The following is a 12831-nucleotide window of genomic DNA, read 5'->3' on the forward strand; positions in this document are numbered from 1 at the left end:
ACGGCAACGTGTTTCTAAATATTAATGTTAAAGGTGACACATTACATGAGTACGTTTGCGCTTATGTTAGTTATCGGCCACTCCCACTTCATTCCAATTACCGCGTTGGTTTTCGAAATATTAATATGCACGCATAATGTCGTATTAAAAGTTTTGGCACCCCTCTGAGGCTGCATGATAATTTACTCTGTCTTCACCAAAAAAAGATCACAGTGGTATATTATTCATTTTCTAGTTAACACTGAGCACTGGGGTGTTTTCCAGACAAAGATATTTAGTGTAGCAGTATTTAATTGTGTGAAATGAAATCGAATGTGAAAAATAGGCTGTGCAAATATTTAGGCACCCTAATCATTTTCATGATTTGAATACCTGTAACTACTCAATACTGAATAATTGCAACACATAATTAGTCTGATTAGCTTGTTAAGCCTTCAATTCTATAGAAAGGTGCATTCAATCATTAGAAAAACTATCTAAGGTAGCCAATTGCAAGATGTGCTTCTCCTTGATTCTCCTCTAAAGATTGGCAACATGGGGGCCTCAAAACAACTGTCAAATGACCTGAAAACAAAGATTGTCAGTGTTGTGTTGTAACTTCAGTTGATATATAAAGCAGTTCATATCCAGCCTGCTCATTGCAAATGTGTTTTTTTCTTGTTCATATTGTGTGCGGTTAACAAATATTTTCCTTTGTATGTTGCACTAAAATTAAGTGATTTAGTGTGTTCTTGGTCACATCAATTTGAAAGCTGGACCAAAGTGTTTAATTTCATTCAATTACAATTAGGCTAAATACAAAGTTAAGTTATAAGTACAGTCTGGAGTCTGGACAGTCTTTTTCTCTCAAGGCCTCAATAGGTAGATCTTGCCGGTCACCACGGCAGAGGTCGTGATCTTTGGCCAAAAAAGTTTGGTGACCACTGATCTAGGGGAACATGACGGAGATCGACTTAAAATGAGAGTTGATTGGTTGACTGTGCTTTTTGGAAGTTTCACGGAAATGGTGTTGCTTTAAAGGAGCTCATTGACTTGGACACGCCCTAGAATTGTGCAAACCCACCCATGTTTGCACTCACGGTCTTACTCATTATGAAATGAGCTATTCATGATTAAATTAGCTCCAGGTCATGCAAGACGGACTTTGCATGTTGCCAGCAGTGACAATAGGGCCCTCAAACTGAGACTAGAGTTGAAGACGAGAGGGCATATTAAAAGTCCTGATTGGGCGTTGAAGACGAGAGAGCATATTAAAAGTCCTGATTGTGGGGGGCACTTTGGCGCAAGCAGTAGTCCCGACCATATACGGGCTTGAACGCCCACGGGGACACGGGTTCGAATCCGACCTGCTGTCATTTCCTGATCCCACTCCCCACCTCTTCTCTCAATCTCATTTCCTGTCCAAAACCTTCACTGTCCTATCGATTAAAGGCAAAAAGCCCAAAAACAAATCTTAAAAAAAAAAAAAAAAAGAAAAAAGTCCTGATTGTGTGTTGAAGACAAGAGGGCATATTAAAAGTCCTGATTGTGCGTTGAAATCAAGAGGGCATATTAAAAGTCCTGATTGTGCGTTGTAAAAATGATTAATTAAACAAACCCAGGGTACATCTGATTGTGTTTGAGTTAAAACTGGGATCATTCATAGTTGAAGACATAGCTCTAGTACTTTTTTATGATTGCATGGTACAGATGCTGCATGAGCAGTTTTGAGTGTGTCTGCTATCCAAACCTACAGTGAGGTAGTTCTGATGGGTGCAGTCAATGCATGATCCTTCACCGGGCAGTCAGTTGACATCAGTCATGGGGTCAGAGTGAAAACTGGAGATGGATGAGTGTAGACCCAAGAAGGTGGATTATGGAGGATTAAGGGAGCGGTAGAAAGGTCCTTTATAGAAAGTCAGTACGCAGTCGCCTAGCATGTATTTATGTTCTCATGCTGGACGTTTCATAAACTAGCATGTAAAAACAACAAAAAAGTTCATCCATTTTATTGAGAGCTACCTTTCGGATAACTATGGCTATTCAACCATACTTGACTCTCCTTGACAGTAACAGGATTAGGGGTGAACAGAAACCAAGCTATTTCTTACACTAATTGCTAACCTAGCCAGCCGGGCTAATAGGCTTACGCTGTTCAAACACAGGAAAGGGTCATCAAGGTGTCTTTCTTTTCCGGTGAGTGTAGTATCACCATGTCTCGTGAATGAACCTGAATATAGTAGACTCAAAACTTTGAGCCGTGTTCTCGGTCTACAACGCCTGATGTTTTGACTCCAAAGGTTCATTCCTTTGCTTTCCCTGCATACCGTGCAACACTGGGTGCAACACTGCAACACTGTTTCCCTGCAACACTGGGTCTGCCAATTGTATGCCAATGCCTGGCGTCCATAAGGGCATTCCCACAGTCAATGAATGTCACCAGAGCCATTAAATGCCACTCACAGGAGCATATGTCTGCATGGTGGACAAACAGTATTGTGGGAACACAGCAAACCAACAGGCCAAAAACAACAGGCCAAAAACATCACAGATTAGTTTTTTTGTTGTATTATAATTTTTTTTAATGCAGTTTTATTTGGGATGGGATGTGTACATGTTTTTACTGGACTGTGTGTTCAGCAGGGCTGCACTTCCTGCACTCTTTCTCAGGAAGTTCCTAGCTGTGGCCAGTTGGGGGCGCCATTGTCTTTGGTTTTAATAGATTGTTACAGCTTGTCGGCATAGTTTCCCACATTCTGTTCAATGGCTGCTGTGTGAGACCACTCAGCACCACGTGGGTATTTGTATGATGATCATGGAGCTAATTCCTGTAATGTATGGTCTGCGTGGGACAGCAGCAGCAGCGTGTTAATTATTATGATTTATGGGTTTTGTCTCTTTCTGTGGGGATCTCATTCTGTGCAGCAAGACTAACTGTTGCCCTGGAAGTGGTTCTGTCAGGGGTCAGATGAATTGTGTGGCTGGCAACGGCACTGCTGGTCCGCAAGCCACAGGCAGGAGTGCTGAGCTCTGCAGAAGGCACCCAGTATGCAGTTATACCTATCAGCCTTTACTTAGAGTTCAGTCTGATGGAGAGAGAGGGAGATGGAGAGAGAGAAAGAAAGGAAAAGAAGATGGTTGCTGAATGAAATGTATATTTAGCACAGTGCTTGAGTGCTTGGTGCTGTTCAGTTGAGTTGCCTGGGATAACCAGCGCTTCTTTTCAGAGAGGGGCTCACTAGATTGAATGGGGGAGGGGGGTTGTGTGTTTAGGCGGTCAAAATAAATTGCTCCTCTGAGAGTTGCTGGATGGGGTTGCCACGGCGATGCTGACAGGCTGATGGAATGACTGGGAAAAAAGGCTGTCGTGAAGGGAGGGAGAGGTGGGAGGAGATTCAGCAGGTTTCCTCTGCCCGTGCCAGATGGAAAAACAGGAGAGAGAGAGAGATTCAGCAGATTTTCTTTTGCCAATGCTGAGAGAGACAGAGAAATAGAGAGAGAGAATGAGTGGATGAGGAGCCCTAACCTTTCTCCATCACTACCTCCATCACCCCCCTCATGCTGAGTGGCAAGAAATCAGTCAGAGGGAAGATTATCCTCCGCTCCGGTTGGCTGCTAGTGCAGCCTTTGGACCCCCTCCGGCCGGACCTGTCAGTGTGGGTGCCTGTGATTGGCTGAGCCACAGCTGCAGTGAGAATGCAGCTTTCAGGAGGCTCTTCTTTTACCGCATCACCCTCAGTTCTCCACTCAGGAGTAACCTACAGACTCATGCATCCCGGCCGGAGATAGAGACAGTGACAGAGACATCAGTGACAGAGAGAGGTGGTGGTGGTGGGGGGGGGGGGCTAAGAGGGCTCCCTCAAGACACAGCTTATTGAATTTTCCACGTGGAATTTGACACTCTGCTACATTATCTTGCTTCACTTGGTTTGTGTCCTGGGCTTCAAAAAAGTTATTTCCGGAGTGGCGATAGTGTATTTCTACTTCTTTTTGCCGTGTCCCCAACTCTTCTATTCCCATCTAAAAATGGATGTAAGGCGCTGAGTCATAAGGAGCCTATCTGCCCCAAGCCGAGGTCTGTGCGTCTCTGAGCCTGTGCGTCTCTGAGCCTGTGCTCTGAGGGAGGCTGTGCTGGGATGGTAGCGTGCTGTGTTGAGGGGCCGAAGGCTGTGGTGCCGTCTCTGTGTTTCTGTGGCGGGCTGACGAAAGGGTGAACGGTGACGCAGGGAATCCCTCGCTGCAGTTTGAGCACGACCTCGTTGCCCTCTTCAGCGTCTGCCGCTGCTGCTGCTGCCTCAGCACTTTTACAGCTCCAGATACTCTCACTCTCACACACACACACACACACACACACACACACTTGTTTTCTCTCTCATATGGAATGACTGTGAAAGATCACAATATATACACAGAATCTCTCCGAGGCAGAGTCATACATTTTGCCTGGTTTTCTTCTGAGCGTCAAAAGGATCTTAAGACACACACTGCTCTCTGCTGTGAGTAGAGCCGGAGTCGGAGTTTTTCTATCTGGGAGCATGCTGGGAGGTGTGTGGTTGTCTCTTTCTCGCTGGTGGTCGGGATCCCCGGCGGAATGCGAACCCGCCGCCACTGAGCAGACCGGCCAAAGCAGCCGGCCTGGTGAGGAGGACTCTGGGAAGGTGGAGGACAAGCTGAAACATGGTGACCAGAAGGAGCCTGCGGTCAGTGGTCAGGAAGCGGTCAGTGGTCAGGAAGCGACCGGTGGAACACCAAGGAAGAGAGCCACTGTGCTCATCATGGTGGCGCCACCTGAGGGCTACCCTAAGGTACTGCAGGCAGTAATTGCTGGCCAGAACTTAACTGGGCCAATTATACCAAAGCTATTGAGTTCATGGGGAGCCTGGCAACACAATTGCCCCATTAAACGCGGCAACCGTTAACCATGGCAACCGTGTAATGAAGGACACTAATCCAGGCTTCAGTGAATGGTCTGCTGCTATGTTACCTTCTGGGCAAGAGATGAGCATCTGAAGGCTCACTGCCAGAAATTGTTCGATATAAATAATTAGGATTATATATTGTATTATGTCAGGCAAGGTTCACTTATTTTTTTATATAATTTGTTGTCTTAGTACTGTTGTAGCCAAGTCCTAATTGTGTGAGCATTTAAACACGTGGTCCTTAGAGGCTTTTCCTTTACCTGGTGTACATGTGAGTCTCTACTGCCACAAGAACGGCAGTCTTTGGACCGAGGCTAATTTTCAGTTGCAGCTATGATGTAAGCTACTGTGCAGCCTTTTGACGTGCACATTGTGCAATGTTGTAAACGTACAGAGGCTGAATAACAGTGCAGAGATGTTCATTCATAATCTTGAGCTCGTAGTGGTGTGGTCAGGAAAACAGCCCCAAAAAACGGCGCTGATTAGGGCCACTCACAGTAGGCGGCGAGGAAGAGTAGAGCAGCAAGCTTGTCCGAGTGCCTGGCTGGCAGCCTGTGGGAGTGTTTGTGTTGGGGCGGGGAATTAGAGCTGGAATGTTCAAGTGCTAGATTGTCCTAGAACAGAACACAGATCAGAGAGAGCATGTACCTTTGTGTGTGTGTGTGTGTGTGTGTGTGTGTGTGTGTGTGTGTGTGTGTGTGTGTGTGTGTGTGTGTGTGTGTGTGTGGTGGGTGATTGGTTATCATAAAGTTACTTAAAGACACCTTGTGAAACCTGAGCTGTTGAAAGTGTGATCCGAGTCATCATGGACAGTTTTTTTTTTTTTTTTTTTTTTTTTTTTTTTTTAGATTTGGAGTTGAGTTATGTCCTTTCCGTTGGGTCAGTGAAGTGAATGTAACCTATCTGGACCTAGTTCAGTGTCTGTTTCCAAGAGGATACTTTGTACCAGACTACTGGCTCTTTTAAGCCACTATTCTCAGAATGTTCTGATCAAAAGTGTTAAGTATCGTTGAGTAGCGTATTGTTTTGACTAGACTGCTAAAGCTGGGGTGATCCAGGAGTTGGCCTTGCTTCCCGACCTAACCACATTGTAGGTAGCTTACTGAGTGTAGGTAGCTCCCTAAGAGACCTACAAATGTTAGAGTAGAGCAACATTGCAGGCTTTATGTGAAGATGGGACCCCAGTCTCTGTTATGTTGGCCGTGAGATCCAAAATGGTTTTTAGTTAGTTTTCTTATACTTTTAGTCAGTTTTGATGTAGCACCTGTCACACTCCCACTCAAACCGAACAAAGCAAAGCCATGCGTATTTATATACAACACACACACACACACACACACACACACACACACACACTCCATTCTCATGAACTCCCTGGAGTCCTGCTATAAGAAGCCTATTTCTCACCTGCCAACCAATGAATGAATGAATGATTTTCTCAGAAGTGTTAGGTAATCCACCTGCAAGGTCCTTTGCCTAGTTAGCCCTCTTCATGACAAACATGTTTGCCTCTTCAGTTGGCTGTTATACAATGGCCGTGATAAAGACTGATAGCGTGAAGTGGACTATTTCCTGTCGGCCTCTGCCGTAGAGGGTAAATATTACCCCACCGTGTCGGATGTGTCTTCCCTTTCGCCTTTCATCACTGCCGACAACACGCTTTCCCCGAAGCGGATGGTACACTGTGTGACAGCCTGTTGTCGGCCTGTTGTTTTGCCCCTGGGCTGCTGTGGTTAATGTACACCCTGTGTAGCTCTCACTACGTGCTTACACAGAACACCACAGGCTTTTAGGGGGAAACAGAGATATGGGAAGACCGCTATGATCATTGATTTGTTGATTTTTTTTTTTTTACTTTTGTTCTTCGTAGTCAGAAGTATGCTGACTACAAGAGAGGTGAAACCATACACAGACAAATAGTCTGGTAGTGCATACTACTCACCATAATCAGATTAATAGTCTGGTAGTGCATACTACTCACCATAATCAGATTAATAGTCTGGTAGTGCATACTACTCTCCATACACAGATTAATAGTCTGGTAGTGCATACTACTCACCATAATCAGATTAATAGTCTGGTAGTGCATACTACTCGCCATACACAGATTAATAGTCTGGTAGTGCATACTACTCGCCATACTTTGACTTGAGTGCACCCTGTTTCACCTGGCTTACCAAGAAAAAGTCAAGCAGAAATATGCCCTACTAGGAATTTCATCCTACATTAAACATGTGCTCGCTCTGTTGTTTTTCACTCCGCCACTCACGCCCCCTGGCCCCACTCGTGACGTCCATGTGCAGTAGCAGCACGGGCCTCCAAATCCATGAAGGCGTCTCCAGGGGTCAGCGCAGTGGTCGGCGCAGTGGTCCGCGTGGATCAGGGGGGCCCCACACATCTTGTGACTCGTCTGGAAATAGCCCTCGGGTGAAAGGGGAGCCTCGGCATGTTTCTTTTGATCGCAGGTTCTGCATTTATTGTAGCCCGCACATGCACACACGCGCGTACATACACACTTACACACACACACACACACACGTGCGTACATACACACTAAACATGAGTGAAAGGGGTGAAAGGGGAGCCTCGGCATGTTTCTTTTGATCGCAGGTTCTGCATTTATTGTAGCCCGCACATGCACACACGCGCGTACATACACACTTACACACTTACACACACACACACACACACACACACACACACGTGCGTACATACACACTAAACATGAGTGAAAGGGGTGAAAGGGGAGCCTCGGCATGTTTCTTTTGATCGCAGGTTCTGCATTTATTGTAGCCCGCACACACACACACACACGTGCGTACATACACACTCACACACACACACACATACACACATGGGGTCCCTCATTCTAAGGTGCATGACATTACTGCCATCCAGGCAGGGGGTGATTCCAGTGGCGAGCACAAAATAGGACCGTCTCATTGGCTGCCATGAACATCTTACATTCACATCAGCTTGGTGCCGTCTTGTTACCTTAGTGCGTGTGTCTGTCTTCCTCTCTATCTGTGTGTATATTTCTGTTTATGATGCCAGTCCCATCCAAGATGGGCTGTTTGAACATAGCGTCAGGTTTTACTCACGTCTTGCTGCTACAGTGGCTTCGTCTTGCAAAGGTGCTGCTGCGATTCCAGCTCTTGTGTCTGCACCTAGGGTGCATCTGAGCTGCAGGCAAGCATGTTGAGCATAGCAGTGAAAGCTCAGCTCATTGAGAAAACAGATATGTGATTTACTGCACTCTTACGCTGTATGAGACGTTCGTGACTGCGGATGAGCCAAAGCACTCCCACACATGGTCTCTGTTACTTCTGAGTCAGTCAGTCAGTCTAATTACAGTGTAATTAATATATTGGCCTGCGTCTGTCAGCTAATACATACACCAACTGTTTTTTTTTTATATCAACATTTTTAGCATCTCAAACTGCTGCCTACTAATACATCATGCACAGTGTGCGATCGCTGGTACAATAACATATAAAGAGAATATCTTGGAAGCGGAAAGCATCCAGGTTCCCCAAGTTCACCTAGACCTTGACAGGAGAATGGGTTGTCTTACTGACTGCTATTTGGGAGCACAGGTCTTTGTGTTGGATGTTACAAATACATCTGACTGCCACTTTCAACTTGTATCCACTGCCATCCAGGCAAGGCAGGGACTAGTGAGGAGAGGTCACAGTTAAGTTAGTGGATGTGTGTGTGCCCATGTAAGATTATCAGAGCAACTTCCATTTAATGGCTTGTAAAAAGCTGTGCCTCTTCATTTTAGATCACTACACCAAATGCCTGCTTTCAAAAGGACAAGAGTAATACAGATTGAAGTGATTGAAGTGTGGTTACACCAGAGCATAAATCCCCTACTCATGCTGGGGGTTCAAATCATTCTGGCTTAATAGTACATTAAGTGACCTATTTTTCAGACGTGTTCATATTAATGTTTCTAGGATCATTAGTAATTATATGTCTACACCTGATCCATTCTTTTTCACACACATATAAATACAGGCCTTCTTGTGCATGTGCAGAAATGTCTAAAAGTGTGTGTGTGTGTGTGTTCATACATTTCCTGTGTGATGCTAATATCAGAGCCAGTCTAATCCACTGCTAATTTCTTTCCAAATCAATGTCAGTTACTTTAGCAGCACCTGTTTTCTAAAGTCGTTTTAAAGTAATTTGCACATTTTCTCAAAGGGGGGCTGAACCTTTCCCCGATCCCTCCACTTTTTTTAGCGTCTCACTATTGGCTGGCTTCATGTTTAACTTGCCTATGGTCAAGGTTACACGGGCGGGTGTCCAATCAGATTGTGTATTTTAACAGTGTGGGAGGGATCTTTGGGTTGTTCTTCATGCCATGTGTGAGAAGCCGGTATTTTAGACAGTTTGAGCTGCTGCTTCGAGTGAGAAGCTTTTCTACGTATTTATTTGTATTTATTAGCGTGTTATACATTTCCTTGTGTTAGAATGCTGTGCTTGAGCCTCTACGTGCCTGTCCCAAGCCAGAATCAAACCGCGTTTGAATATTTTGAATCAAATGGACTACCATCAGAATTAAAGTCGCTCTTCAAACTCAGATTGTTTCTTCCATCGGAAGAATTTTCTACATATCGGAAGTGGCGGAAGGTAGGCTGTGTTTAATATATAAATCGGTCGATTCAACATGCGCGATTTGCGACATGGAAATATTAATCAAGCAAAAGTTGTAAGTTCTTATTTAGCTGATCACATTTCCTAAACTACTGTTATTTGTTTTGAGAATTTGTTTGTCATAGTTTTCTCCTTGAGCAGCCTGGCTAGTTAACACAACCTAATCAATAGCGGTTATTCTCGGGTTGCCTGTTTGTTTCACATGCATTTTACACATCCATTAATTATATAGGTAGATATAATCAGACAGGTACTTTTGTGTGATGTCTGAGCCCTCCATTCATGGCCTTTCCTTCTATTAGTGGCATTAATTTAATCCAGATTAAGCCATGTATTTGGCACGTTTTAAATGGACTCAATCCCTTCCGGCGCGTCAGACACGCATTGTCTTTAGCAGTGCCTTATTCTAGAAGTGACGTCAACCCAAGGACCTACATCAGGGACAGGGCCGAAGTGTCATTGTCAAAACAACGAAAACATGCTTGCCGTGATCTTCTATAGTAGCTAATGCACAACATCTCATGCCTTTCTTCAGTAGATACAGCTTACATGTGTGAGATTTCTTCCGTTCTTGACGTTGTCATAGTAACAGGTTCACTTGACGTGGCAGCCAGGAGTGGTGAAAGTGCAGATGCACTCCAAGTGAACTTCTACCCGCCCGCAGCTTCATGCCCAATGCCCTCTGCATTCTTTGTGTTGTAACCTGATTATGACTGATGATAACTGATCACACTGTTAATATAAGAAGAGGTATAGTTAATAGATCACACTATTCAGTGTGAAGTGTCAGATGAGCAGTGCCATTCATACAATACCGGTCGGTATCTGTCAAGAAAAGGCGCTGAGATGGCGGTTATTTCCTAACGGCATGTGAAGCTGATACTTTTGCTTGACCCATTTGTCCAAGTAGAACTTTTGGCAGTGGCGTGTCCGGCTTAGGAGTGACTCTAGGTGTTCTCGTGTGGTTTGGCCGTGGTGTTAAGACGTCTATCTTTAACTGTTGGCGACCTCTGTAATGCGGGCATGGGTGCTCGGTGCGTCTCCGTGTTGGCACAGTGCCGTGCGTCACAGCTAAGATGCCCAGAAGGCTTGAGTGACACGGCGTCCCAACAGTGGTTAACCAGGCAGGTGACGGAGGCAGATGAGAAGGTGCTGAAATACCTGTGTGGTGTCACCCTCGAATAGAAGAGTCAGTTGAAATGTGAAATGAAGAAAATCAAATCAAATCATGGACTCTGGTGTGATTTAAAAAAAAAAAAAAATGTATCCAGTCACAAATCAACTAATGTTAGCTCCTTTGTTTTACTAAGTAACTTGTTGTCCCTTATCGCCTTGTCTTCAGAAACAGCTACTTTCATGCTGACATGATGATTAACACACTAGAGCCACCTCCCCTGTAACTCTCTATTGTGTTTAGTCCGGCACACGTTCGCCATGTTTCAAAGCCAGATAATCAAACGACATTTGTCATGATGCCTGGGAGCGCGCTTCTGGAGAGCACCAAACTTTCTCCGTCGGTATCTGTCACCGCGGGGATCAGGTGAACAGGCCAGTGGCGCGCCACAGGAAACCAACACTCCGGAGCGGTGCAGCTAATGTCACCCTGTGACATCACCTCTGGGGGGGAAAGAAAGTCCCCTCAGAGCTTTATCAGCGGAGATACGCCTCGTATCTGTACTGTATATGTAACACTTCGGTGGGACAAATCAATACACTTGCTCTGCCAGCCAACCTGGCTAACAGAGTTAATGATTAATCGGCATGGGGGGGGGGGACGACTGTACAGATCTGGTCCCTCTCTGCTCAATGACTCGTACAGGCTGGGCTCTTTGGCTGGGCTGAAGGTGACCAAGGTGATCCAAACACTGCTAATGGAGCCGCAAATGTCTGACATAGACCCTTTAAGGACCCCTGTGTCAACAGACCCCATATGCTGGTTGGCTTGTGTCAATAGGCTACTGTTTGCTGTATTTGTCCATTACATGACCCCTGGTGGTTCTCTGTAAGTGGGTTTGGGTTTGTGTGTGTGTGTGTGTGTGTGGGGGGGGGGGGGGGGTATTACTGATAGTCATGAGACTGTAAGTTACTGACTAATGTTTCTTCTGTGATTTCATCATCCCGTTTTCTCGTTCCTCTTCAGAAAATCGTCAAGGCCGGGGACAAAGACCTGGACGGGCAGCTGGACTTTGAGGAGTTTGTCCACTACCTGCGAGACCACGAGAAGAAGCTGAGGCTTGTGTTCAAGAGTCTTGACAAGAAGAATGATGGTAGGTGGTGCTGTTTTATCAGCAGAATTGTTTTCGTACAGTGGAACCCCTGTATCCACTAATTCAGTAACCATGGTTTCAGGTATACGTGGTTTTCCGCGGCCTAAAAATATTAAGTGGAAAATAAAAAAAAGTTTGTACGTTTTAAATGCCACACCACCCAGAGTAGCCTTTCCACACCGTCGTGTTTTATACACGACTCGTTTCCTTCACATCTTTACCAAAGGGAGGGGCTAGAACGTAACAGAAGGAAGGAGAGAAGGGAAAAGGTGAAAATGTTAGTTTTCGTTGCTCCATCGTCCGTTGAGGGTTAAGCAAAATCGTCAGAATCCCATTCATTAGAGTGAGAGACCACATTCACATAACTGTTGTTACAGTATATTGTTATAATTGTTTTATTTTATTTTATTTGATTTGATTTAGTTATTGTTATTGATGTGTTATTATGTGTCATTTATAAATGAAACTTCATCATAGGTATGTATGTTATATATGGTGTTTGCTACTGTCTGCGGTTTTGGCTATCTATGTTCTCCGCGGATCCGGGGGGCACTACTGTATTCTCCTGTGTATTCTCCACACATATCTTTCCGTGTTTCTCTCTTGGCGTTCTGTGATGCAGGTCGCATCGACTCGCAGGAAATCATGCAGTCGCTGCGTGACCTGGGGGTGCACATATCCGAGCAGCAGGCTGAGAAGATCCTCAAAAGGTGAGGCGCAAAAGCCGCCGCCCTGGAACTCCTGGTGATGGTTTGTGTGTGTGGTGGACCACGTAGCCCAAACACGCACTAACTCTCTCTCTCTCTCTTTCTCTCACTCACACTCTCCCTGCCCCCCCTCACTCTCTCACCGTTTCTCATCCCTCCGTCCTGTCAGATGACTCAGTCCAGAGCAGTTGGTTCAGTGTTGTGTTGACCGGGTGGAGGTCAGATTCCAGGGTTGACTCAGTAACCGGACTCCTGTCGGTCCCCAGACTACACCCATAGCGCTGGGGTTTCCTCTGAGTG

The 12831-nt window shown here is 45.4% G+C and overlaps 1 protein-coding gene across 6 annotated transcripts in view; it reads left to right on the forward strand.

Moving 5' to 3' along the window:
* The window catches only part of slc25a25b (solute carrier family 25 member 25b), a 29274-nt gene that overhangs the window by 6907 nt on the left and 9536 nt on the right, over positions 1–12831 (forward strand). For 2 of the 6 annotated variants that reach the window (XM_031577568.2, XM_031577569.2), the window contains exons 2-3: positions 11698–11824; positions 12447–12534. In XM_031577568.2, the coding sequence (XP_031433428.1) occupies positions 11698–11824; positions 12447–12534 (215 nt within the window). Of the gene's footprint in view, positions 1–3816; positions 4785–8973; positions 9534–11697; positions 11825–12446; positions 12535–12831 lie in introns of those variants that run through there. The other 4 variants (XM_031577570.2, XM_031577571.2, XM_031577572.2 and 1 more) reach the window with 4 other exon arrangements.

Source organism: Clupea harengus, chromosome 12 (assembly GCF_900700415.2).
Source record: "Clupea harengus chromosome 12, Ch_v2.0.2, whole genome shotgun sequence".
Classification (NCBI taxonomy): Eukaryota; Metazoa; Chordata; class Actinopteri; order Clupeiformes; family Clupeidae; genus Clupea; species Clupea harengus.